At 40.5% G+C, this 25,440-nt stretch overlaps 1 protein-coding gene across 9 annotated transcripts in view; it reads right to left on the reverse strand.

Moving 5' to 3' along the window:
- LRRC7 (leucine rich repeat containing 7) overlaps positions 1–25,440 on the reverse strand; it is a 268,314-nt gene that overhangs the window by 174,956 nt on the left and 67,918 nt on the right. For 7 of the 9 annotated variants that reach the window (XR_007244582.1, XM_048497228.1, XM_048497225.1 and 4 more), the window contains exon 2: positions 8,706–8,908. Coding sequence is in view for 8 of the 9 variants with exons in the window: in XM_048497228.1 (XP_048353185.1) it covers positions 8,706–8,894 (189 nt within the window). In the remaining variant the exon portion in view is untranslated. Of the gene's footprint in view, positions 1–8,705; positions 8,909–25,440 lie in introns of those variants that run through there. The other 2 variants (XM_048497223.1, XM_048497230.1) reach the window with 1 other exon arrangement.

A 25,440-nucleotide genomic window follows, 5' to 3' on the forward strand; every position in this document is an offset into this window, starting at 1 on the left:
TGCCACATGGACGCAAACCCAATTTGTGACACCCCTCCCTGCCGGGCAGCAAGCTCTCAGCGCAGCCCCAAGGCTTGGCTTTCGAGAGCTCTATCGCCACCACGGACCTCATATGGAGGCCCCCGAGGTGGGAAGGTCTGGCATGCAAGCTACTGCCTTCCCCAAATAGGATGTGCTCTTATGCCCTATCGCCACCGAGCTGTTAAACCAACAGCTCACGCCCCAGCTTCAGCAGCCCAGAGTCACACAGCTCAGTGCGTGCCGCAAAGTCACTGCATCAGAGCAGAATGGATTTGGCCAGCTCATTGCAGGCCGCAAAGCCATTGCAGCAGAGCATGATGGACATCGTGTAACCAGATGTCCTGGCCCCAATCCGATAAGTGGACCCCATTGGGCAAAAACAATGCTGGCAAGGCATGAGACAATTCAACATGGGGAATAACATCCCCTCCCATGCTCACTACCAGCCGGGCTGCGGACCGACAAACCTTGGACCTGGCTTTATTAACTCTGGCCAGAGCCACAGCGTTCCTCCAAGTTCTCCGCTCCAATAAGCATGACCAAAACAGCTTGGTCTTTGGCATCTTGCAGCGGAGCAACTTCAAGTCGTCCCTCATGGAGTTCTGCAACGCTACTCCCTTGGAGGCAGGAATGTCATTTTCACCCAGCTGAAGCACGATTGCATCCGGCCGGCGGGGAGGAGGCTTCCCTTCGTCCCTCCCCCCACGCAACGGCGCCTCCAGGCTGAAGCCTGGGGCGCGATTTAAGCAAATTAAAGGAGATGAATTTCTTACTTAACCACCATTGTTCATCATTTAATGTGGAAAAGAGATGTAAGGATTTATCAGCTACTAAATTAATGGTAAACACTTGAACAAACATAGGAATTTATCTTCTTTCCTTGACAAAGAGGCTTGAATCCATTTGTCTACATCTGATAAAATGGATGCCAGCCAATATATCTCTTAGACTTCGAGGAGCTACAAAATTCATTGTTGTTTAGGCTGCAAACAACTAATTACTAAAACTAATAATGCTAAAAAAGGAGCAGGACTTCTGTTTTAGAAGCCATTACTATTCAATGCAACCACAATATACTCAGATTCAAATGTGGTACAAAATGTGCAAAGCTAATAAAGAATACTGGTGAACAAACTACTGTTTATTACAATTCACTTTCCTGTAATTCACTGGAGTATTACCTCAGTCTGAATTTCTTTGTGCAGTTACCTTACAGTTTATTAAAGACCCCACCATCTCTTCTAAGAGTCTAAAATAGGTACTCTGTAAAATCTCAGAACAACTGAATAGCCTTTTGGGTTGTTGAATACAGAAGATTAATGCAAACCAATTTCCATTAAGAAAATAGTTCATTTTGAAATAATTCTGTCATCTACCTTTCATTCTGAAAGAAATGTCAAGTAATGGGAGCAATAAAGCAAGAGAGGAATGCACTCACTAAAAGGTATAAAATTACTTTGAAGAGATTGTTTTGAACAGGTACACATTCTCAGGTAGCCTTGTTTAACATTAAAAATTAACATGACTTTCAACATTAAACACTCTAATGGGCATAACTAATAAGCTATAATATATTTATTCCTTTTAGGCAGGAACCTTAAACTGTGCAACAACTCTCAGTGCTGCAACTGAAGTTGCACAATAATCTCTTCTGTGCTTTTTCAGAATTGTATTTATTCATAGACAGCATAAGAATACACAGGCTAAAAGCAAGTATATCAGCATCTAGAATCAAAAATATTTTATTTTAAAAAATAGTGCCCAAACATGGGGCACAGACAGAGAAGCCTCGCATTGTTGGTATTCTCTAGCAACTGGTATTCAGAGATATAACATTTCCAAACATGGAGCTTCCACTTAGCCATCATGGCTAATGGCCAACGACATAGGTAAGGGGGGTTCTCGGGTTCAACCCCCCCACATTACATGTCCAAAGCTTCGCCCCCCGTTTTTGGTTTTTTTGTATTTTTAAATTTTTTTTCAGTTTTTGGCTTGCAGGGGGCACAGATTTTAGGCTAGCAGCACCAAAATGTCAGGGATGTTTTGGGAGACTCTCCTGATCATATCACCCAGGTTTGGTGAGGTTTGGTTCAGGAGGTCCAAAGTTATGGACTCCCAAAGGCGGTGCCCCATCCCACATTGTTTCCAATGGGAGCTAATAGGAGATGGGGGCTACACTTTTGAGGGTCCATAACTTTGGACCCCCTAAACCAAACTTCACCAAACCTGGACGGTATCATCAGGAGAGTCTCTTACTGATACCCTGAAAGTTTGGTGCTGCTAGCTTAACAATTGCACCCCTGAGAGCAGGCACCTCACAAATTTCCCCAGATTCTTATTATTCTTATTATTATTTATTATTATTTATTAGATTTTTATACCGCCCTATCCCCGAAGGGCCCCGAAGGGCTCTTTTAAATCCACCCCCTTTGGCATGAATTTAAAGGGAGAATCTGAGGTACCCAGTTTAAACACTGAAAGTGATGCTGTTTCAGGGTGGGGGATAATCCACCCCCAAACAGCATCACTTTCAATGTTGTTTTAACTGGGGACCCCAGATTCTCCCTTTAAGGTGGATTTAAAAGAAGAATTTGGGCTCTCTAGTTTAAACACCATTGAAAGCGATGCTGTTTGGGGGTGGATTCCAGCATCACAGTGGCCACCCATTGGGGGGAAGGGCATGCAAACCTCAGATTTTGCACTGGGCTCCATTTTTCCTTTCTGCCTCTGCCCAGAGGTGAGGGCAGAAGGGGCTGCCGGCTGCCAACTGGGAGCCCAGCTGGTGGGGAGGTGGGGGAGGGCAGGGCAGGGGAGTCTGCCATCCCCAGAGCTGCTTTTATAAGCACTGAGGCTGGGGGCAGGGCTTGGGGAGGCATGGCCATGCCCCAGGGGTGGGTGGAGGCGTGGCCCCACCCCCAACCCCCCATTAAAAATCTATACCTACATCCCTGCTAATGGCCATTGATGGACCAAGCATCAAGAACCTAAGTTACATTTAAAGCCACCTTTGCTAGTGGTGCTCGCTATATTTTGAAGCATTGAGTTTTACAACTTAATTATGAATTGTGAGAAGACACCTTTTTGTTTATTGGCTTGTATATCTGTCAGTACTCAGGATCTCTTCCATTTCTTCAGGATGCTAAAGGAAACAAACATCTATTTCACTTAATGAAAACATTAGAGGATATATTCTTTAAAATTCCCTCTAACCTCTGTTCAATTTAGTATATGATAGAAGCTATATTATGTCCAAAATGTGCCCTACTGTGAAGATAAGATACATGCAAATTTTATGGGAGGAAATGTATAGGCTGTTATAGTCACTATCCTTTATATAAATGGAAAGTGTCTTCATGTTCAACTGCATTGTTCACAAACCCTCCCTAGATAATCTCATATTTTAATTGAACTACATCTACTATAGTAGTTTGCATCTCACCTATGTCAACTGCCAGATCCTAAAGCTAAGTTGTTCTCTTCAACAGCAAGCCACTTTGTGCCCCTGCTGATTTTATGTTGAAACTTCAAGTGTCATAATTTCAGCACTCAGCAAAGAAATTAACAAATTTCAATCTGCATTTACAAGTGATGCATCTAAACATATTAACTGAAACAACTTGACTGTGATTATTGGGGATACTGGAATTGAATTGCCATTCCCAAACACAAAATCTGGAAAGAAATCTCCAGAATTTCAACAGTGATCCCTCTACATGAAGTTACTTGCTAAAAGCATCAACCCATTATTTCTTTTTCCTTCTTCTCAACTATGTCCAGTAATTTAAACTGTACAATACAAAATCCATCATAAACATTCAGCCAGCCATCCCTGCACCCACTGGTGGTGGTGGTGGTGGTGGTGGTGGTGGTGGTGGTGGTGGTGGTGGTGGTGGTGGAGAAATAAAGTACAACAGCTTGTCCTGATGAGTAACTGGAGAACTGGAATTTTAAACTTCAATAATCTGGCCTTTGAGCTATGCTGTTTATATATTATTTCACAGAGAAGCAAATCAGAGATTGGGATCATTGCAGCTGAACTGAAGACCATTGCTTCCCTCCCCAACAAAGCTCAATGCAAGGTTACTTTTCTCCTCAGGAGAGGTATGTTTACTCTTACACACACACAATGCATTCTGCATAAGAAGTTATATTTTATGTACTTTTGGTTCCACATTACATATATTTGAAATCATCTTTTTAGATAAATGTAGTATTGTTGTAACACCAAGAAGCATAATTTTGTTTCATCCCCCTAAAAATCCTCTTCAAATATTTGCTTAAATAGCAACCATATTTGATGATTAAAAAGAGGAAATAAGTCTGAAATATCCAACAGCAAATTGACCTCCATCACACCCCATTTCATCTCTATCAGGCAGAAAATATGATTTGATATCCACAGCCTTCTCAGTTAACAGACACATACAGCTGGGGAAATGACTCACTCCTCTGTATCACTTTTCCTTTAACCCCCTGGAGATTTTAACTAAATTGCTTCTCCAGTTATAAACAATTGCCTGGTGGAGTGAACAAGTCGCTATCCTAAGAATCTAAATTTGGCTAAAGGGGTAAGAGAGGAGGTTGACCAAGTAATAGAACAAGATACTGTGGGAAAGGCACAGCTGGTTAAGCAATTTCAAATTTCATTTGTTTTCATGGGTGAAATTTAGCCACATGCTTAACTTCAAATTGATATCAATGGGATTTCAAAGCTCTCCTCTCAGGCTCAGTTGTGCTTCTGTGTTTGTAATCCTAAATATACTTGTTAGAATGGAACTGGAAATGGGACTCCTGTTTTTATAAAAATCATTTCAGTCTTCATATATTCTAAACTGAATATTTTATCTCTAGATAAAATAAAATACATTTCTTAAGCTGAACAATATAATTTTTCAAATGGCTGATAGGTGCTTTTAAAAGCATGGAATAAGCATTCAGTAAGAATATATAAGTGAACGAACATACTTGGTATTTAGAGATGCAAATGGATATTGATAAGGAAACATCAAAACCAGTATCACAATGATTATATTTTATCAGTAAACTATGTGCATGCTAAATCAGATCATTCAAGTCTTGAATAAAACTATGCACCATAAAAGCTCAAGTTGCAACAATACATCCATCTACCTTTCGCTTCAAAAAATGTCAATGGGCATTTATAGCTTTTATGCAGCAGCACATTTCAACGTATCAACTACATCCTGACAAGCTGGACCAGAGTGCTAGAAACAAATGGAGCCACCAATCCCTCTATAGCACTAGGTGAAAAGGGACCATGTACTTTGTTAGTGAGTATGAAAGATCAAAGACTCACAAATCTAAACTTGGGCAGGGTTTCAGTTTAACCATCATCTTGCAAACAGCCAGGCCTGAAACTTTCCACACCTTCATGTTTATACATGCATATACTTCAGACCACTATCTATTTTCTTGCACTGTATGGAATTTTCAACTTGCAACCAGCAGCAACATAGAGCAAATTAAAGTGTGAGGGAAAAGCAAAGCTGCAAGCATGAGAATGGAGATGGGAGAAAGCTGCCACTGCCAGGATGCCAGAAATCAAAATGGCTTTTAAGTGAAGTACCCTTTATGAAATTGCATATGCTTTTCCAAGGCTCCATCCCACATGGCTTCTGTAACATTTAATGTTATTCAGTGACCAATCACGTAAATCTTTACCATGGTAATGATACCATAGTTAAGTCCCACTTAGCTATCAACTGGTGAAACTAAATGCCATCCATAAAAGCTATCAAAGTTGTAGCTATCCATCCATAGCTATCCATCCATTGTAGCTATCCATGCCATCTGTAAAAGCTATCAAAGAAAACTGTTAGCTCTTGTTGAACTTCAAGAGCACAGATATAAGAATGATTTTGGTACTATCAATGCCAATTCATCAGCCTCGATAAAACTGAAATCACTATTCAGCCCTGGGTTTGTCCCCAGTTGGGTCAATATTCCATATTAATGAGAAGTTACACCTAAGTTTGCTGAGGGACAGACATTTGAACACCTCTTGGCAGAATAAGAGCAGTCATTGTAACTATGGGAAAACTACCAAGTTTCACAACAGTCACAGCAGTCAAAGAAACTTCATAACATTACTACACCTTACTTAAAATTGATCTCCTAAACTAACTCATCATTGGAGTTTTGAGTAAAAACCTTTTTTATTGGTACATCCACTGAGATCAATTCACAGCTATGGAAGTAGAAAATTTTATAATTGTATATTTAGCCAAATGTTCACACACAAATTATAAGTAGTAATGGGATGTTTCAGCAGTTGACTATGACTTCGTACACTTTGACTCTTATTGCTCAGTTTGTTCCTCAGAAAGAAAGTTGCTTAGATATATGAAAAGTGGCCTAGAAAGCTTCTTTAAGTTTATTGAATGCAATGTCTTTTGAGAAGAATAGCAAGTAAACCCATCACATAAAATACTAAAAAGCTATGTCTTTAATTTGCTATTCCTAAATGTTTTTTTTTTAAAAAAGCTAATTCTTTTCATCTTATCTCCAGTTATCCCTTTCCCAGCCCCCTTGAAATGGATGCAGCTGCATAAATTCAAAAGGTGGATATTTTAAACCCTTATTTCTTCTTCACATTGTGATGAATCTGTTAAATAAAATCCCCCGTCCCCGCCCCACTCCTGATTGTCCTAAAATTCGTCGCCTGCTGAGTGATGCCAGAGCCCGCTTCATCGCTGCCCTCCGACCCCTGGAGGTCGTGGAGGACAGTTAATGGGCGGAGACTCCGATGGCCAGCAGGCTTAATTTAACGGCACCGACACCATGAGTGAAGAGCTGAGGAAGCAAGGTTTCTTGGAGTGTCTTCCTGGCGGCGCCGTTCGCGACCCAGCCATCGGAAGACGCTTCCTCAACAACAGCCCTTTAAAGGGTTGTTGTTTAGAAGCTGCCCTGACAGCAGCCCTGTGGCCAGGGAGGGAAGCGCAGTCAGGTCGCCGCTGCTGCGTTGCAGCAGCGGCGCCTGTGCGAACGGCGGCCTGGGGGCGGTGTTTTTACCGCCCCCAGGCCGTCGTTAATGGGCCGTGCGGAAACGGCCATTGTTTCATTCATAACATTTATAAGGTTTGGATGTTACCAGAACAAGCTTTGGAAGTCATTGAACCTATGCAGTCTCTCCGCCCACTGCCCCCACGTACACTGCATCAAAAATAAAAATGTCCTGGTGCGGAAGAAACTGCAATTTGTCATGTCATCCACATCAGACCTTTTAAGCAACTTTGGTTTGTTTCACACCCATACATAAGGATTCCGAACCAACCACAGTTTGTTACAGTGTCTGATGTAGATGCAATTTAAAAGTGACATTAGCTATAACTAAAAAGTCTTTCTTCTCAGTGAAGGAGTGAATATGACGGCCTAAAAACTACAAGAATCATTCTATTTTGAATGTAGCCATGTTCTGGGGATAAACAAGAAGGGATCATGAAAGTCATTCAATTAAAGACCCCAGGGCCCAAAATATATTGTGCTAGCTTTTTTGTGTACACCACACTTCCTACGGCAACAGTGTAATTCCCACCTTCCCAGAATTCCCTTAGTTTCTATAACTAAGATTATATCTTTCTCTGTGGTTTTGCCATCTGGCATAAAAAGCATCAGCAGGAAGTGAAGCTCACATCACGGGATGAGAAAGAGAGATTTTCCAAGTCTACTGCTCTAATAGCCAGAGCAGCTAGAAAAAATGGTTCTGCCACACACACTTCTAAGCTGGCCAATGAATCCCGCACCCATTGGAAAGGCAAAAGAATGGACAGATGCCAAATTAATTTTTAAAAGGAAGACCATAGCTGGTGGTCTTTGTCCAATCTGGTCTTGTCTTTATTCAGTTCATCCCAGTTTACTCCTCTAACCTACCCCCACTGGTGGAGGGAGAAGGAAAACTGTTCCATAATGTGCATCATAATAAAAGGCATTCAAATTTTTAAGGAACTTATTTATCTAACTGATTATCCTTCTTTTTTGTTACTGTGGGTTTTGTCTGAGGGTTTTTTTTGTCTCTCAAGTTAGATCTGTAACCCCCCCCCCCCCCCCCGCTTCTCACTTATTTATCCGAATAAACGTCTTTGGTATTACTTGGAATCTGTTTTTTTTAACTGAGCTCTCCAAATATTCCTAGGACACCACTTCTTCAGAGCAGCATGAAAATGGTTAGCTTTCCCAGCCCAAATCTGTTATTTTCTTCACTAACTCAGCAAATAGATTGCTGTCCAAGGTCCTGAATAAGCCAAAGTGGGCCATGACACTTTTTCTTTAAAAAATACTTTAATATTTTATGGCAGGATAAATCATTTCCCTGATTTTTGATTCTATAGAAAAATTGAAAACAAGTCACATGTATCCTTACTTAAATGTCTAAAGGAGAAGTTAAAGAAGCAGGCTTGCCTGCTTAGGCTGAAATCTCATAAGGAATGCTGAATTTATGTACTATCAGGAATAGAAGCCAACTAAAAATCTCTTGTTTATGTTGGTTGAAATATGTCTTCTAAAAGCAGGGGAAATGTACATTAGTTGGCATATTAAGCAAAGGCACTGGTGAATTCCTAAAGTCAGCAGCCTGCCTAAGCAAAAATTTATTTTAAAACAAAGCTCAAGAATGCTTTACACACCTATTTACCATATTTGCATATCTTAGAGAGGGCAAGATTTACCTTGGGTAGCTCTTCAATTTGATTAGCATCAAGATAAAGTTCTTCCAATGTCCGTTCGAAGTTAAAAACCTCCTTTGGAACCTGCTGAAGGCTGCAGTGGGAGTAATCAAGAACTGAGATGGTTTCTTCTTCCCCTCGAAAACATCGGCATGGCACCAGGCGGCCAATAATTTTCCTTTTGGTTGTCATCTCCAAACACTGCACTAGGAAAGAAAGGAAGGAAGGAAGAAAAAGCTGTTTTCCAAAACATTTCTATTTTTTATTAAAACCAATATGGCTAAGAGTCCAGCCAACTGAACCCATATGTATCATTGTACTATTTTAAATGCTAGAAATTAACAGTGAAAACTCAATTACTCCTTTGCTATGCATAATAAGAAGTTATTATTTTTTCAAGATCAAAAGACCATAAGAAAGAGTCTGCTGGATCAGACCAGAGTCGTGGTCCAGCACTCTGCTACTCGCAGTGGCCCACCAGGTGCTTTTGGGAGATCACATGCAGGATGTGAAAGCAATGGCCTTCTGCTGCTGCTGCTCCTGAGCACCTGGTCTGCTAAGGCATTTGCAGTCTCAGATCAAGGAATATCAAGATTGGTAGCCATAGTTAGACTTTTCCTCCATAAATCTGTCCAAGCCCCTTTTGTCCAGGTTAGTGGCCATCACCACCTTCTGTGGCAGCATTTTCCAAACACCAATTGCATGAAGAAATGTTTCCTTTTATTAGTCCTAATTCTTCCCCTCAGCATTTTCAATGTTTGCCCCCAGGTTCTAGTATTGCGAGAAAGAGAGAAAAAATTATCTCTGCCAACATTTTCTACCCCAAACATATAGACTTCAACCATATCCCCCCTCAGACGTCTCCTCTCCAAACTAAAGAGTCCCAAATGCTGTAGTCTCTCCTCATAAGGAAGGTGCTCCAATCCCTCAATCATCCTCATTGCCCTTCTCTGCACTTTTCCTATCTCTTCGATATCCTTTTTGAGATGTGGTGCACTTTTACTATCTCTTCAATATCCTTTTTGAGATGTGGTGACCAGAACTGAATACAGTATTTCAGGTGCGGTCACACCACTGCTTCATATAAGGCGTGACAATCTTTGCAGTTTTATTATCAATTCCTTTCCTAATTATCCCCAGCAAAGAATTTGTCTTTTTCACAGCTGCCATGCATTGAGTCGAAATTCCCATGGAACTATCAACTAAGATGTCCAAATCCTTTTCCTGGTCTGGAACTGATAGCATTGACCCCTGTCAAGTTTGGATGTTTTGCTCCTATGTGCATCACTTTTTGCTACATTGAACTGAATTTGCTATTTCTTAGCCCACTCACCTAATTTATCAAGGTCTGATTGGAGCTCTTCGCAATCCTTTGTGGTTCTCAACACCCTACATAATTTGGTATCATCCGCAAACTTGGCCACCACGCTAACCAACCCCTACTTCCAGGTCATTTATGAATAGGTTGAAGAGCACTGGTCCCAAAACGGATCCTTGGGGGACACCACTCCCTACATCTCTCCATTGTGAGAACTTCCCATTTATACCCACCCGTTGTTTCCTGTTCCTCAATCAGTTTTTAATCCATAGGAGGACTTCCCCTCTTATTCCTTCATTGCTGAGTTTTCTCAACAGTCTCTGGTGAGAAACTTTGTCAAAAGCCTTTTGGAAATCCAAGTAGACAATGTCCACTGGTTTCCCCTTATCCACATGCTTGTTTACACCTTCAAAGAACTCTAGTAAATTTGTAAGGCAGGACTTGCCTCTGCAAAAGCCATGTTGACTCTTCCTCAGCAGGTCTTGCTTTTCTACATGTTATATAATTTTATCTTTAATTATAGATTCTACTCGGGGAAAGAAATGGCAAACTACCCCACAAAAATGGCTTGCCTATTAAATCACTGCTCACAGTGGTACCCCAGGGTTGGACATGACTGAAGGGGAAACTTTACCTTAATAGATTCTACTAATTTACCAGGAAAAGATGTCAAACTGATTGGCCCGTAATTTCCTGGCTTCCCCCTAGATCCTTTCTTAAAGATTGGTGTGACATTGGCTATTTTCCAGTCTTCAGGGATGGAGGCTGATTTCAGGGATAAGTTGCATATTAAAGTGAGAAGATCAGCAATTTCATGCTTGAGCTCTTTAAGAACTCTTGGGTGAATGCAATCTGGGCCAGGGGATTTGGTAGCATTTAGCTTATCAATGGCTGCCAGAACTTCTTCCTTGTCTACCACTATCTTCGCTAGTTCCTCGGATTCGCCTCCTAAGAAGCTTGGTTCAGGTGCAGGAATGTTCCTCACCTCCTCTTGGGTGAAGACAGATTCAAAGAATTCATTCAGCTTCTCTGCAATCTCCCTGGCATCCTTTAGCACACCTTTTGTTCCTTCATTATTTAACGGGCCTACCACTTCCCTAGCTGGATTCCTACTTTTGTTGTACTTGAATAACTATTTGTTGCTGGTCTTGATGTTCACAGCCATGTGTTCCTCATAATCCTTTTTTGCCTCCCTTACAGCTAACTTGCTTCTCTTTTGCCACCATTTGTGTTCCTTCTCATATTCTTCATCAATCGAGTTGGACTTCCATTTTCTAACAGACATCTTCTTTTTTCTGATAGTTTCCTGAACCTCCCTTGTTAACCATGGTGGCTTTCTTTTGGACTGGGAGCTGCCTTTCCTAACCTGCAGAACACATTCCAGCTGAGCTTTTATTACTGTGTTTTTAATAACCTCCAAGCAGAGGCGAATCTAGGCAAACTGGAGCTCGGGAACAAAACCTGAGCTGGTGCCCCCCCCCGTATAAGCAGCCACCCTCCCCCACCATGACCAAACAATTATTTTTTGCACCAGCTCACAAAACACCTCCCACCCCCAGCAAAACATACATGGCTCTCTCCCCACCAACTCTCTTTCCTAATTTTGTTCTCACACTAACCCCATGAGGTAGGTTGTTAGCCTGAGAAACAACTCCAAGCCAGTGCAAGTGGATATTAAGCATGTAAATCTCTCACAAATCACCAGCAAAACATTTACCAAATGTCAGCATCATCTCTCACAAATCACCCCACCCCCAGCAAAACATACATCGTTCTCCCCCACCAACTCTCTTTCCTAATTCTGTCCTCATACCAACCATATGAGGTAGGTTGTTAGCCTAAGAAACAGTACCAAACCAGTGCAAGTGGGTATTAAGCATGTAAATCTCTCACAAATCACCCCCAGAAAAACATTTGCCAAACAAATGTCATCATCATGTTTCACAAAACACCTCCAGTGGAATCCACCCCCAAATAACATCACTTTTAATGGTGTTTAAACCAGGGAGCTCAGATTCTTCTTCTAAATCCACCTTAAAGGGAGAATCTGGGGTCCTCAGTTAAAAAAAATTGAAAGTGATGCTGTTTAGGGGTGGATCCCCCCCTGAAAAAGCATCACTTTCTAGGGTTGGAGATTCGGATGAAACAAATACCAGATTTGGACAGAATCTGGGCGAATTTGGGCATATTTGGACAATTTTTGTCCTGCCCAAATATGAACGAATCCAAATGCAAGGTATTTGGACTTTTGGGGGTATTTTTGATATTTTTCGACCTGCAGGGGGTGCATTTTTAAAGCTAGCGGCATCACAATTTCAGGGTATCATCCAGAGACTGCCCTGATGATACCACTCAAGTTTGGTGAGGTTTGGCTCAGGGGGGCCAAAGTTATGGACCCCTAAAGGGGGTGCCCCATTCCCCATTGTTTCCAATGGGAGCTAACAGGAGATGGGGGCTACCCATTTGAGGGTCCATTACTCTGGCCCCCCTGAACCTAACTTCACAAGTCTTGGGTGGTATCATAAGAATAGTTAACAAGTGATACCCTGAAATTTGGGTGTCAGTAGATTTAAAAATGCACCAAGAAATTTGCCCAAGATTCTTTGTTTTGCAATGCCTTGGCTTCATTGTAGCCAATGGGGAATTTCTGAGTGTGTTGAGCAGGCTGCACATTTTTGAAGATAGAGGCATCAGACTTTCAAGGTGGCTCAGGAGGCCCTCCTAGTAATAGCATCCAGGCTTGGAAACCTTTGCTTCTTGGGGTTCAATTTTATGGCCCCCCAAAAGACTTATTTTACTTTCCTGCTCCTGCACATGAAGCTTGCTGGCTGAGTTCTCTCAGAACTCTCTCAAGTCGCCCAGCCCCCACCCCCAAAAGCAAAGCTCGCCAAGCTTGGATGCTATTACCAGGAGACCTCTTGGAGCCACCTTGAAAGTTTGGAGCCTCTATCTTCAAAAATGTGCAGCCAGTGCAGCCGGTGTGAGTCTCCTGAAAGGAACCAGCCAATTTTGCTAAAGTTTGCTTGGGAGGGGCAAATGCTGTGGGCATCAGGTTCACCTTCAACTGGGTGCTCAAAACAGTTTCCTCTCCCACACAAATTTTAGCAAATTTGGCTGGCTCTTTTCAGGAGACTCACACCAGCAGCCGTACAGGAAATGCTCCCACCCAGAGCAAGACCCCTACCACAGTGCCTCCCATTGAAACTTCTATACCACAGAGCCAGCTGGGCATAACAAAAAGCCCCGCTGAAGTCTATGATGGGAAAAGTAATTTTTCCCACCACAGAACTTGCTGAAGAGCCTGGCAGATTCTGGGGAATTTTTGTGAGTGTGTAAGCACTGGCTGCACATTTTTGAAGATAGAGGCTATTTGAAGAATTTTTGAAGATAGAGGCTATTTGAAGAACTGCCTATTACAGGGAGTCCCTTGTGCGAGAGGATACCGGATCACCAGCTAAGGAAGGGGTCCCATCTAAGGGAGCATCTTCCACCACCTCAGACTGAGCTTTCCGTACCTTCTACAATACTTCAAGATATGTCCTTATTCAGTAAAACACCTGCTGCTTCCAGAGAGTGAGCAACAGAGCTAATAGCAAGCCCCAACTCTCAGCAAGCCCCACCTCTCAGAAGCCTCAAGCAAGCACACAGCCAGAACAAACAAAACAAGAAAAAAGCCCCTGTTAAAAACACACTATTAAAATATTAAAATATTTGGCTTTGAGAAAAGCCTTCCAAAAAGAAAAACCAGAGCTCACCTAGTGCTGTCTGTCCCACTTCTCCTCTCCCTGCTACTCCTTTCTGCAGCTTCCGGAGAGTCAAGTATGTTTTCTCACTGGATTAATTTTTTATGCCATTTGCATGCTAAGATACTTTTAATATGAATACTCCATGAGCACAGGAATATTTTCATTTCATTTATTTATTTACTAGCGGGGCCCGGCCATGCATTGCTGTGGCAATTGTCCTTCTCATCACAGTCCGCAACCCACACAGATGTCCATGCAGGTCCAATGATCTGTAGCACAGCCTTTTGGGGTGGTCAAATGGAATCCCTCTTTCCCTTTTTAATTCACATTGTTATATGGTGGTGTCTTTTTATTTTAGTATAAGGTAACCCTTTCCATTCCACAACAGAACTGTCCAGAGTGCGAATCCAGCTGTCCATGAGGCTGGTTGACACGGACAGTCCTGGCTTGGGTAGGGCAGAACTGGGGCAAGGAGGCTATCCCAGTCAGGCAGCAGAGGCAGGGTGGTGAGGCGCTCAGTTCGAGGCCAGCTCCCTGGGTTCGTAAAGGGCCATGTGCAAAAGAAGCAGAGCCAGTAGTGTTGGTTCGCCCTCACCCCACGGATTTTCTTAGAAGAAAAAGGCAAACTCCAGCTTGATTTTAGTAAAAGAGAGCTGTGGCGAATATGGGTGAGGAAGTGGGTAAGTGGTGGTTGAATGTGAGGGAGGGCAGTGTGAGGTGTGTGAGGATGAGCTAGATGTGGATGAGAGTATGTGTGTTGTGTGGTAGTAGTGGGTGAGGCACAGAGAGTGAAAGTTACCTGCATGTGTGTGTGGGGGGGGGAACCTCACCTGACGTCTCACATGGCAAAGTGTGTATGTGTTTCACTTCCACTCGTATTACCTAACAGTATTACCTATTTACTGTTTACACTGCTCATCTCTGGCCATCTGCGCGAACATTCTAAGCCCTCATACCAAGCCCTCAGGCCACAGACAGACAGGCTACACGAACATTCTAAGGGTGACAGTTAAACACAGCGAGCTTCATGGCCTGGTGCGCCAGGAAAAAGACGTTTTACCTGGCTCAGGTATGGACTTTCAGCCATAGGAAGGTCCGATTACCTGCCCGCAACAGGCAGGTGAAAATTTGGGGGCGATCCATCCAGCCATTTCGGCATTAGGGAGTGACTAACAAAGTCACTGTTTGCTTTTTATACACACACACACACACACACACATATATACATACACATACACATACATATATAGAGAGAGTGTTGTATATATATAGTTATATATATTGTTTTATATATAGTTATATATATAGTTATATATAGTTATATACGTGTGTTTATATACATATATACATATATGTGTGTGTGCGCACACATGCATTTTGTAATAAATATATTTAATTGCTTAATTTGATTTTATTTCACTCAACCTTTTGGGTACCCAATTTTGTTTTGAGATTGGGCTATTTCCTCCTCTGCTCTGTCTAGTACAGGGGTAGGGAACCTGCGGCTCGAGAGCTGCATGCAGCTCTTCTGCCCTTGCACTGCGGCTCCACAAGCTGAGCCGCCGGCCCCAACCTTGCCCACCCCGCAGGCAGCAGGGCGGGCGCACCAACTGCCCATGGTTGGCTGGGCCGCGCCGCGGGCTTCCTCTCTCGCTCGCCCCGTTGGAGTGGGGCGGGTGCTTTCCCAGCGGCCAGCGAGGCCGAGCCGCCGGCTTCATCCTTGCCCACCCTGCAGGCAGCAGGGCGGGCGCATCCATGCACTTCTCAGAATGAGCGGAGTAAAAGGTTAAAAAAACCCTATATATATAGCGTTATCTTTATTTTAAATGTCAAAAATTATTTGCGGCTCCAAGTGTTTTCTTTTCCCCTGGAAAACGGGTCCAAATGGCTCTTTGAGTGTTAAAGGTTCCCTACTCCTGGTCTAGTGCATTAATATCTCAACAAAAAGAAAGCAGAGCAATGAAAAAAGAAACCTCTCTTTTCAAGGAGAAAAAGGAGAGCAAGAGGAATCAATGGCTTTATCTAAACAAGTGAATATGGGGGGAAAGAAATTCTCCTCCCCTTAACAACATTGGTGTTAACCAAATAGATAAAACTGGTTCTTGAGCTCATATGTTAGACAGCCTATCTGGGCTACAATGCACACTCAGATGCTTCATAGTATCAATACAGTGAAAGTTCTGCCTGCCTCAGGCAATCAAAGGAGATTAACATATGAATGCTGTCAGAACAATCTTCTTCACAATTTCTCAAAATGTGAAGAATGAGTGAAAGGGCAAACCTGAACATAGCTGGGACTAAAGTGCACCTGGTTTTTTGCTTAGCACTGCTAATAAAAATCTTTTTTGTTGGACTGTGTTTGGCTTAGGGGTTTAAATGAAAACAGACAGCAAGGAATAAAGCAATTTTAAAATTTAGCTGGACCAGATGTTGACTTTTGATCTGTCATACAGTAATTACATTTTAATTAGCATCAGCTGTTAATTTTAAGCATGTTTACTGAATATGTTCCTCCGAACACCTGGATTTAGAACCCTTGATCCTGTAAGTGAGAAAGACAGTGAACTTCTCTCTCCTTCACAGTTGTAGGGATACACCCCAACTCTAAACTTCAAGGGAAGCCACAGAAGACCAAATAACCATAAAAATTCAATCATATTCTGTAACACAAAGGAGATGCTGTTATCACCCATATTTATTCCCCAGCTGTCACATATAAAGCCATTAATGGTCTCGGCCTCTCTTATTTTTGGGATCACCTTGTTCCCTAAGCTCCATCATGTCAGCAGGGCTCCACTCACGTCTGAAAATGTCAACCTGCAAATGGGCAAAAGCATCAACTGCCTGTACACGTGGCTTCTCCATTGTTGCTCCCAACTTTTGGAACTGCCAATCTGAAGAGGTCAGGAAAGCTCCCACTGTCCAGGTCTTCCACAAACTACACAAAATTGAACTATTCAAAAGGAGATCCTCTGAAGATGCCAGCCATAGATGCAGGCGAAACGTCAGGAGAGAATGCTGCTAGAACACGGCCATACAGCCCGGAAACCACACAGCACCCAAGTGATTCCGGCCGTGAAAGCCTTCAACAATACATATTCAAAAGGACTTTTTTGTGCAGGTAATAAGGCTACATGGTAACATCGGTTTCACAAACTTGTGTGGATAAATGATTGAGACCTATGATCTTTACTTTTTAAATACCGTCTCTGCAGAACTAGGAGGCAGACATAGGGGGCATACATCTCCCCCCCTTTGCCCACTCCTTGGTTGAACTTCCTACATTACCAAACTCCCCACCACCACCACTGCGCTGCTGTCCCTGCTACCCCTCCCAACAAATCTTTTCCTCCTCCAAGCAGCACCAGTCGGCAGCACAGCAGACAATCAGAAGGAAAGATCTAGGAGAATTAAGAAATATTCTTTGCCTTTGGGCATAAAAGATCCCTCACTTTCACAACAGTATATTTGACTGCACTCATAACCACCACACATTCTGCAGTAAATTTGGTTTTCCAGTAGACTATGTTGTCATTTCTACCTACCTTTTACCTTCAGCCTTATTGTGGTAAGCAAAATCATCAGTCCCCAGAAGAAATTCTTGTTGTTCCAAATTCCACCACCAATTAACTCAGTGATGAATTCACTGAATGGGAAAGGAAGGGGAACCAAGGAATGAAGAGTTCTGTCTCCATCCCCCCCCCCCCATAAATTCTTCTAACTTCCCACCTGTTTGACATATTTCTATTTAATCGTATTAAATATGTTGTTCTGCAAGTACTTCAATATGCATTACCATTTTCTAAAACTTAAAAGTTTTTGATACCATTGATATTATAAATTCTTTTCTCTTTCTTCTGAATTACAGATTAGGTCATGGGAAAAGGTGCTATAGAAGAAAAGCAAATGTAAACAATGCAATTTAATATCTTGGCATTTGCTCTGCCTTTAAAAATATATGTAAGGTTTGTCCTCTTTAAAAGACCAAATTTAATCTAGCCAAAGACCACCAATTGTAAGTAAATTCATTAAAATAAAATCTGATTTGTTCTTAATTGGTCTTTTGTTCAGCCTAATTTCTAATTCTCATAAGCATAAGCATAAGCATAAGCATTTTATTGTCATTGTGCACGCACAACGAAATTAACAGCAGCATTCCTCGATGCACACAATTTCAGACTCATACATCATCCTCACTTTCCCCTTCCTCCACCCATCCCTACACAGCCCCAAATACATCAACATGAAGCAGCGGAGTTTAGCATAGCCACAGCTCTAGAGTAGAGCTCTCATGTCTTACTAATCAGAAAACCGGGTGCTTTCTCAAGTTTATAGTACAAAAAAGATTACTGTTTTAACTAGATCTCATTAGCATTATATTTTCAAAGTAACAGAAAGCTGCTTGACAGATTCCATGCAACTCCAACTTATCAGGTAACATCAAACAGCAATAAAGTAGCACAACTGAAAATGGTTCTTAACCTTATAGCTAATAGCCAATACCCCATGCAGACTTTTTTTAACAAACAAAAATCACACAAGAGGACTAGATAGGAGTAGTACACAGATGTATGTAAACAACTTTTACATAAATCTTTGCAAACAAAGTGATATTAACTCCCACACAAAGTTTATAACAATGTGTGCTTATGCTTGGATTGAACATGTTTGGGTGCCACATTCTATAGCAACCCAAAATTTGCACAAAAATGTAGTGGCAGAGGCCACCTCAAGCAAGAAGAGAAGGGTTTTTTATATGTCACTTTGTTCTACCTTAAGGAGCCTCAAAGCAGCTTACAAAAAACATTCCCTTCCTTTCCCCACAAGAGGCACCTTGTGAGGTAGGTGGGACTGAGAGAGTTCTGAGAGAACTGCAAGCAGCCCGAGGTCACCCAGCAAGATTCATGTGAAGATGTGGGGAATCAAACCTGGTTCTCCTGATAGGTATTCTCCATTCACTGTGCTGGCTCTGCCTTGCCTTGCCTCGCCGCTCACAGGGCTAAAGTGGTAACAAGTAAGGCAAGTAAGGCAAAGAAGTATACCAAGGGAGAGGCAAGGGAAAAATGGAATTTCCCCTCCACATGAGACCTCAAAGGTATCCTTCGTATCATTAAATAATCAACAGTGAAGAATTTGTTCCCTTTTGTACCTGCTGAGGTTTTATAGATGGTTTAGGACTTTTATGTATTATCATATCGGTTATATCTTTTCCTTAATGCACATTAATATGAATCAAAGGGCTGCAATCCTGAGCATAGTGAAACTGCTGAACAAGAATCAAGAGAGACCCAGCTCCTACAGAAACATGCAGGAAATGAAGATAAGCTATGTAGAAATAAAATAACCCAAAGAAAAATGTACACACTACCATATTTACTCAAATTAACAAAGAGTTAAGGGGAACAAATTATACTTTTCTAATAATTCTTCATATCAAATGTTTGAAAGAAAATGTAATTTGCAAAGGAGCTCAAGATTTTCTGTACAACCCAGTGTTTTGATGTCAATTGATCCCCTTCAGCTTAGCAATAGCTTATACATTACATTCTTTTATCGAAAATATATTTATCACATTTCCAAACTAGAATACCAGACCACAATACCATAGCTGACTTATGGTGACCTGGTAGGGTTTTCAAAGCAAGAGCCATTTAGAGATGGTTTGTCTTTGCCTTTCTCCATGACACTGGAATTTGTTGGTGGGCTCCCACCCAAATACTAACCAGGGCCAACACTCCTTAATTTCAAAGATTTGATGAGATTGAGCTATACTGTGTGTCCCACTGAAGATCTCAGGAGATTTGTGAATTAACATGCTATTTCCTGGACCATTTTTTGTTCTAGAATGCTCCGCTTGGGTCCTAGTGCCTTGGGTACAGAACTAAGAGTGCATTCTAGAACAAAGTTCAGAAAATGGCAGATTAATTCACAAGTCTCCTGAATTCTTTCAGTGGGACAGAGCATAGCCTGGGCCATCCAGTCAGGGCATTTTGTGTATTCACAATACATTTATGACAGTACTGACAACCTGCCAGCATAGAACCTAAAAGCATATTCGATACATCTACAAATGAAGATACAAGACTTCCAGTAGTGAGAGCTTGTGGTAATATTGGCCACTGAGAGTATTGGTTTTCTTCACACTCATTAACACAATTTTATAGAGTACAATCATATTAGGCCCATCAGATTTCATTCCTACCAAGTTCACAGGGCAAAGGAAAAGAGAAACCTCACTTCCGCAGAAGTCTATCACATACCCTGCAGCTGTGGAAAGGTCTACATAGGACAGTGGTGGAGAACCTATGGCACTCCAGATGTTCATGGACTACAATTCCCATCAGCCCCTGTCAGCATGGCCAATTGGCCATAGGTTCACCACCATGCACATAGGAACTACAAAATACAGCATTCAGACTCGTATTAGAGAGAACAAAAGACACTGTCGGCTTAACCATCCCGAAAAATCTGCAGTAGCAAAACTGGACATAACATGGACTGGACTAAACAAAACTGGACATAACATTTTATTTGAAAACACTGAAATTCTGGACAACTTGGATGGTTACTATGTCAGACTACACAGGGAAACTATTGAAATCCACAAACAACAAGACAACTTCAACAAGAAGGAAAAGACTCTGAGAATTAACAAAACTTGACTACCAGTGCTTAAAAACACCAAAATCAAAGGCCAAGGGAATGCTAGGTTCATGAACAATGAACTCCACCCAGACACAGGATTTGCATTCACTAATACTGTAGCTATTGCAGGGAATGCAAATGCGAATATGAATGTAAATGGACTGAAAACCCCACCCTCAATACAATGCAGTAAACCACACCTTTGAATAGCAAGTTCCACCCAAAACACTTACTGATTAGTTCCCCATCCTGGGACAAGGACAATATATACCCTACTAAACATTCCCTTCTCACTGGACACAGTGTGTAACAGACTTCTCTCTGTGATACACCTCTGAAGATGCCAGCCACAGATGCAGGCAAAACATTAGGAACAAGGTTTACCAGACCAACATTTTTGGTAAAACATTTGATTCTATTACTGCAATCCTTCCAAGTAGGGATAGTTTTAATTTTGCCCATTAAAAAAATCATTAGTGATCTTTTTCCATAATACTTCATAATTATTTTGAAATAGAAATATATTATAACTAGCTATATTAATTCCTAAATATTTAACTTTCTTTACCAACTCATAACTTAATATTTTAGTTATTTCTTTTTCCTGTTTATTTGTCATTTTAAATGTAATAATTTTGGGTTTTTTGTTCATTTATTTTTAGTCCTGATACTTTTTAAAATTCCTCCAACTTTTCCTTCAATACTTTCATTGAACTTAATGGAGACTCCAGCACCAAAGCAATATCATCCACAAAAACTCTTATTATGTATTCTTTCATATTTATTTTGATGCCTGGGACTCCAAATCCATATAAATAGCAAAGGGAACAAAGGACATCCTTGGTGGGTACCATTACAAATCTTTACATTTCGTGATAGTTCTTGGTTAACTTTAATTTTTTTCACTTGCTTCAATCTAATTCTGGAAGTTGTTTTGACCATTTAGTTTTTGTAAAGCTTTTTTCATAAATGTCCAATCTAAATTATTGAAGGCTATTTCAATATTGTAGAATATCAGTGCAGCTTGTTTATTTTTTTCTGTAAATATTCCATTATATCAAGAATTATCCTTTCATTGTCTTTTGCATGACGCCCTAGCAAAAAGCTACTCTGTTTCCTTTTTTTATTCAATACTTCTTTTAATTCTCTTCACTAATATCACTGCAAAGATTTTATAATCTGTATTGAGCAATGATATTGGGTGGTAGTAGTGTAGTGGTTAACAGCAGGTGGATTCTAATCTGAAGAACCGGGTTTGATTCCCCACTCCTCCACCTGAGTGGCAAAGACTTATCTGTTGAACCAGATGTGCTTCCACACTCCTACATTGCTGCTGGGTGACCTTGGGCTAGTCACAGTTCTTCAGAACTCCCTCAGCCCCACCTACGTCACAAGGTGTCTGTTGTGGGGAGAGGAAGGGAAAGGAGCTTGTAAGCCACCTTGAGTCTCCTTACAAGAGAGAAAGGTGGGGTATAAATCCAAACTCCTCCTCTTCCTACTCCTTCTATATTACTTAGATCTTGACCTTTCTTAGGAATTATTGTAATTACAGCTTCTGTCTTTTAAAGTATCCCTAACTTCTTCCACTGACATCTGTTCTAATATCTGTATTTTTTGTTCTGTATCCTTTTCTAAATTTCTAGCTAGATGGTTAGTTTGTTCTTCCTTATCTACTTCATGAGCTCCATAGAGTTTGGTAATAATATTATATTTATTCATTTATTCATAATCTCCTCTTGACAAGTATATCTTACTTTTCCTCCCCCTCCTTCCTCGCTTGCACGCCACCCCTCACTCACTCCCCTCCCCCAGTTCCCTTCCTTTGCAAGCCACCCCTCCCCCTCCCTCCCTCGCATGCCCCCCTCCCTCCCCTTCCCTTGCATGCCACCCCTCCCCCTCCTTCCCTCTCCCTCCACTAGGATGGGTGGGCCATGTCCAGATGTCTTTTAATTCAGAGATGGTCTTTTTTGTCTTTCTTTTCTCAATTTCCATGATAACCACCTTCTCAATTTATTAGCTTGATCAAAAAAGTTTGCCTTCATATATTTTAACTTTTCCTCCTTTTCCTCCTAAGTATATATCATCAATAGCCGGTTTTGTAATTCCTTTATTTCCTTAATTAATCTTGTGTCAGATAGTGCTTTTCTTAATTTCTTCTTGAATCTTTAATTCATTCATTTATTTTCCTTTCTTTTTTTAATCTACTCCCTTCCTTAAGAAAGAAGCCTCTTATGTAAGCTTTACATTTTTCCCACTTTATATTAATCTTTATTCCTGGTACCCAATTTATCTGCAAAAATTCATTTAATTCCTTTTCCCCTTATTTATTATCTCTTCTTTATTTAATAGATACTAATTCAGCTTCCATAATGGCACTTTCTCCTTCTTCCTTAGTTTCCAAACTAAAGGATTATGATCAGATAATATTTTTGCTTAAATTGCAATGGTTTCAACAATCAAACTAAGATCTTTAGTACCCATTACCATACCTAACCTCAAATATACCTTAAAATACTCAGAGAAATATGTATATTCCCTTGACCCCCTCATTAAATTTCCTCCATATATCTTCTAATTCAAAAAGTTCACAAAATTAAAAAAAAGGACTTTGGTAATTTTCCTTTAATTCCATCCTTTTTCCCTTGCACTTTTTTGTCTAATTGTGTAGAAATAACCCTGTTTCAATTGCCAATAAATCCCCAACTGTTGTATTCTAAATCAATAAGCCTATCCAGTAAATCTCTAATTTACTTTTATTAACATTTAGAGCACAAACCCCTACTATTAAAGATTTCTGTCTGAGCCTTCACCCTTACAAATCTTCTTTTCCTATCACTTATTACTAATTTTGGTTCCAGAAATTCTTTAACATAAATTACCATGCCTTTTTTCTTTTTCTTGTCAGCTACCACAAATTTATTTATTTATTTATTTATATTTTAGATTTATATAGGCCGCCTCTTCCCCGGAGGGGAATTTCTTCTTTTCCAACAGAGATATATTTTATTACACACATGAGTTTCCTGTAAAGATATTATGTCATAATTATTATTTTATAATGAAAAACCCTCCTCCTTTTTTGGGGGGGGTGAATTGAGTCTATTTATATTACACGAGAACACTGTAGCTTCCATAATCAAAATTAATAAAACAAAATTTATATAATATACTGTTTTACTAACCTTACACATTATCTTTCTCATTATAGTCTCTTTGTAATTATACCAATAATTTTTGTGCTTGTTGGACCGAAGTCACCTTATATCTTCTGGACCTGTATGTTGTTGTTAATCCTTCCAGGTCTTCCCATTTATAATTAACATTCATTTTTCTCAAATAACTTGTTAGAAAGGCATAATCTTTTTTTAATTCAAAATCTTAGCTGGGATTTCTTTCAAAATAAATATTTCCTTGGCCTCCACTTGAATTTTCTTTTTAGAATTTTTCTGTAATATTTGATCTTTTGTCTTCATTCTAGAGGAAAAAGCCAGTATATCTCTTTCCTTTTTCTTGTTATCATTTCCTTTTAATTCTTACAATCTTAGTTATGTCTTCTTCAATCACATCTTCCTCTACATCTAAATATCTTGCAATACCTTTTAGCATCTTCTGTCTTATATTTTCACCTTCCTTTTCCAGGTCACTGTGAAAACGTAATATATTTTGTTTCTAGTACAATTCTAATAAAGCAATGTGATTTACCTTTGTTTCCATTTCTTTATCGGTAGCAGATAACCTTTTCTCAGTCTTATTTTGATTGTTCTTAATGCTTTGGAAGTCTTGACTCATATTCACTTTCTTTTCAATTCTCTTTACATGAGCAATTTCTTTCTTAATCATAATCTCTGCCACCTCTCCTTCCAATTTACTAAAGCAATCATCAGTTTACTAAAGCAATCATCCAGTTTAGTAAAGCAATCACTGATTTCTCTTCTAAATTAGCAAAACGCTCCACAGATTTCTTTTGCATAACTGACATCATTTCTAGTAGTTGGTCTGCTTTGGTGTCATTTTCGATGCTGTTTTTTTCTTAACTTAGACATTTTACTTTTCACTATGTTTTAACACAGCAATGCATTAATCTCCTTAATTATGATAATAAGCACAGTCTCTGTTCCTTTCTTTTGTTACACATGTCTCCAAGCCCTTGGGCCTCTTTTTCCAGACCCCTTTACAATACTTCCTTAGACAAAGCTTAAAGCACACAAACTCCAAAAAAAACCCCTCTGCTTTAAATTGCAATCAAGATGTTATGCTGAGAGCAGCCATTTTCTCAATGAAAACTGATCTCTATAGTCTAGAGCCGTGGTGGCGAACCTTTGGCACTCCAGATGTTATGGCCATGCTGGCAGGGGCTGATGGGAAATGTAGTCCATAACATCTGGAGTGCCAAAGGTTCGCCACCACGGGTCTAGAGATTAACTCTAATCCTGTTAAATCACCAGACTCCACCTGGAAGTTGGCAACCCTACTGGAAGTGCATGTATTTTCTCAGAGATGAAATCATTCTCATCTACCACTGACTACAGTAATTTAACAGAGTTACTATCCTGAAGGTAAGCCCTGGAGGTCTGCTTGTCACAAAGCACATGCCATTAGTAAAAGTTGTTCTTCTAACACCAATGGCATGAGCACCTCACCTCAGTCACTCCTACCTATAGCAAGAGAGAGAAAGCATAGAGTTTGGTTCAGAAAACTGCTAATTTATTTGCAGGTATATGATGAGCCAACCAGTTAGAAATGTTAGAAATGTAACATTTCCAGAGATTTTGAAACCATGGGAAAAATTACTCTTTTTCAGAAAAAAGGAGGGGGAATTGAAATATAATCAATGCTTACTTTCTTATTAAGTCTAGACATCTTTTAGTGATTGACCATTATAAAATGCATACTTTATAACTTTTTTAGCATATAAAACTGTAATGTTTGGCACTATAACTACTTTCATTTTCCATAACTTGCTAATATACCCAAAACTTGAGAAGGAGTTCCAGACTGCTGCATCCTGTGCTACATGTACATGTATCAT

The sequence above is a fragment of the Sphaerodactylus townsendi genome, linkage group LG05, assembly GCF_021028975.2.
Source record: "Sphaerodactylus townsendi isolate TG3544 linkage group LG05, MPM_Stown_v2.3, whole genome shotgun sequence".
In the NCBI taxonomy this organism is placed as follows: Eukaryota; Metazoa; Chordata; class Lepidosauria; order Squamata; family Sphaerodactylidae; genus Sphaerodactylus; species Sphaerodactylus townsendi.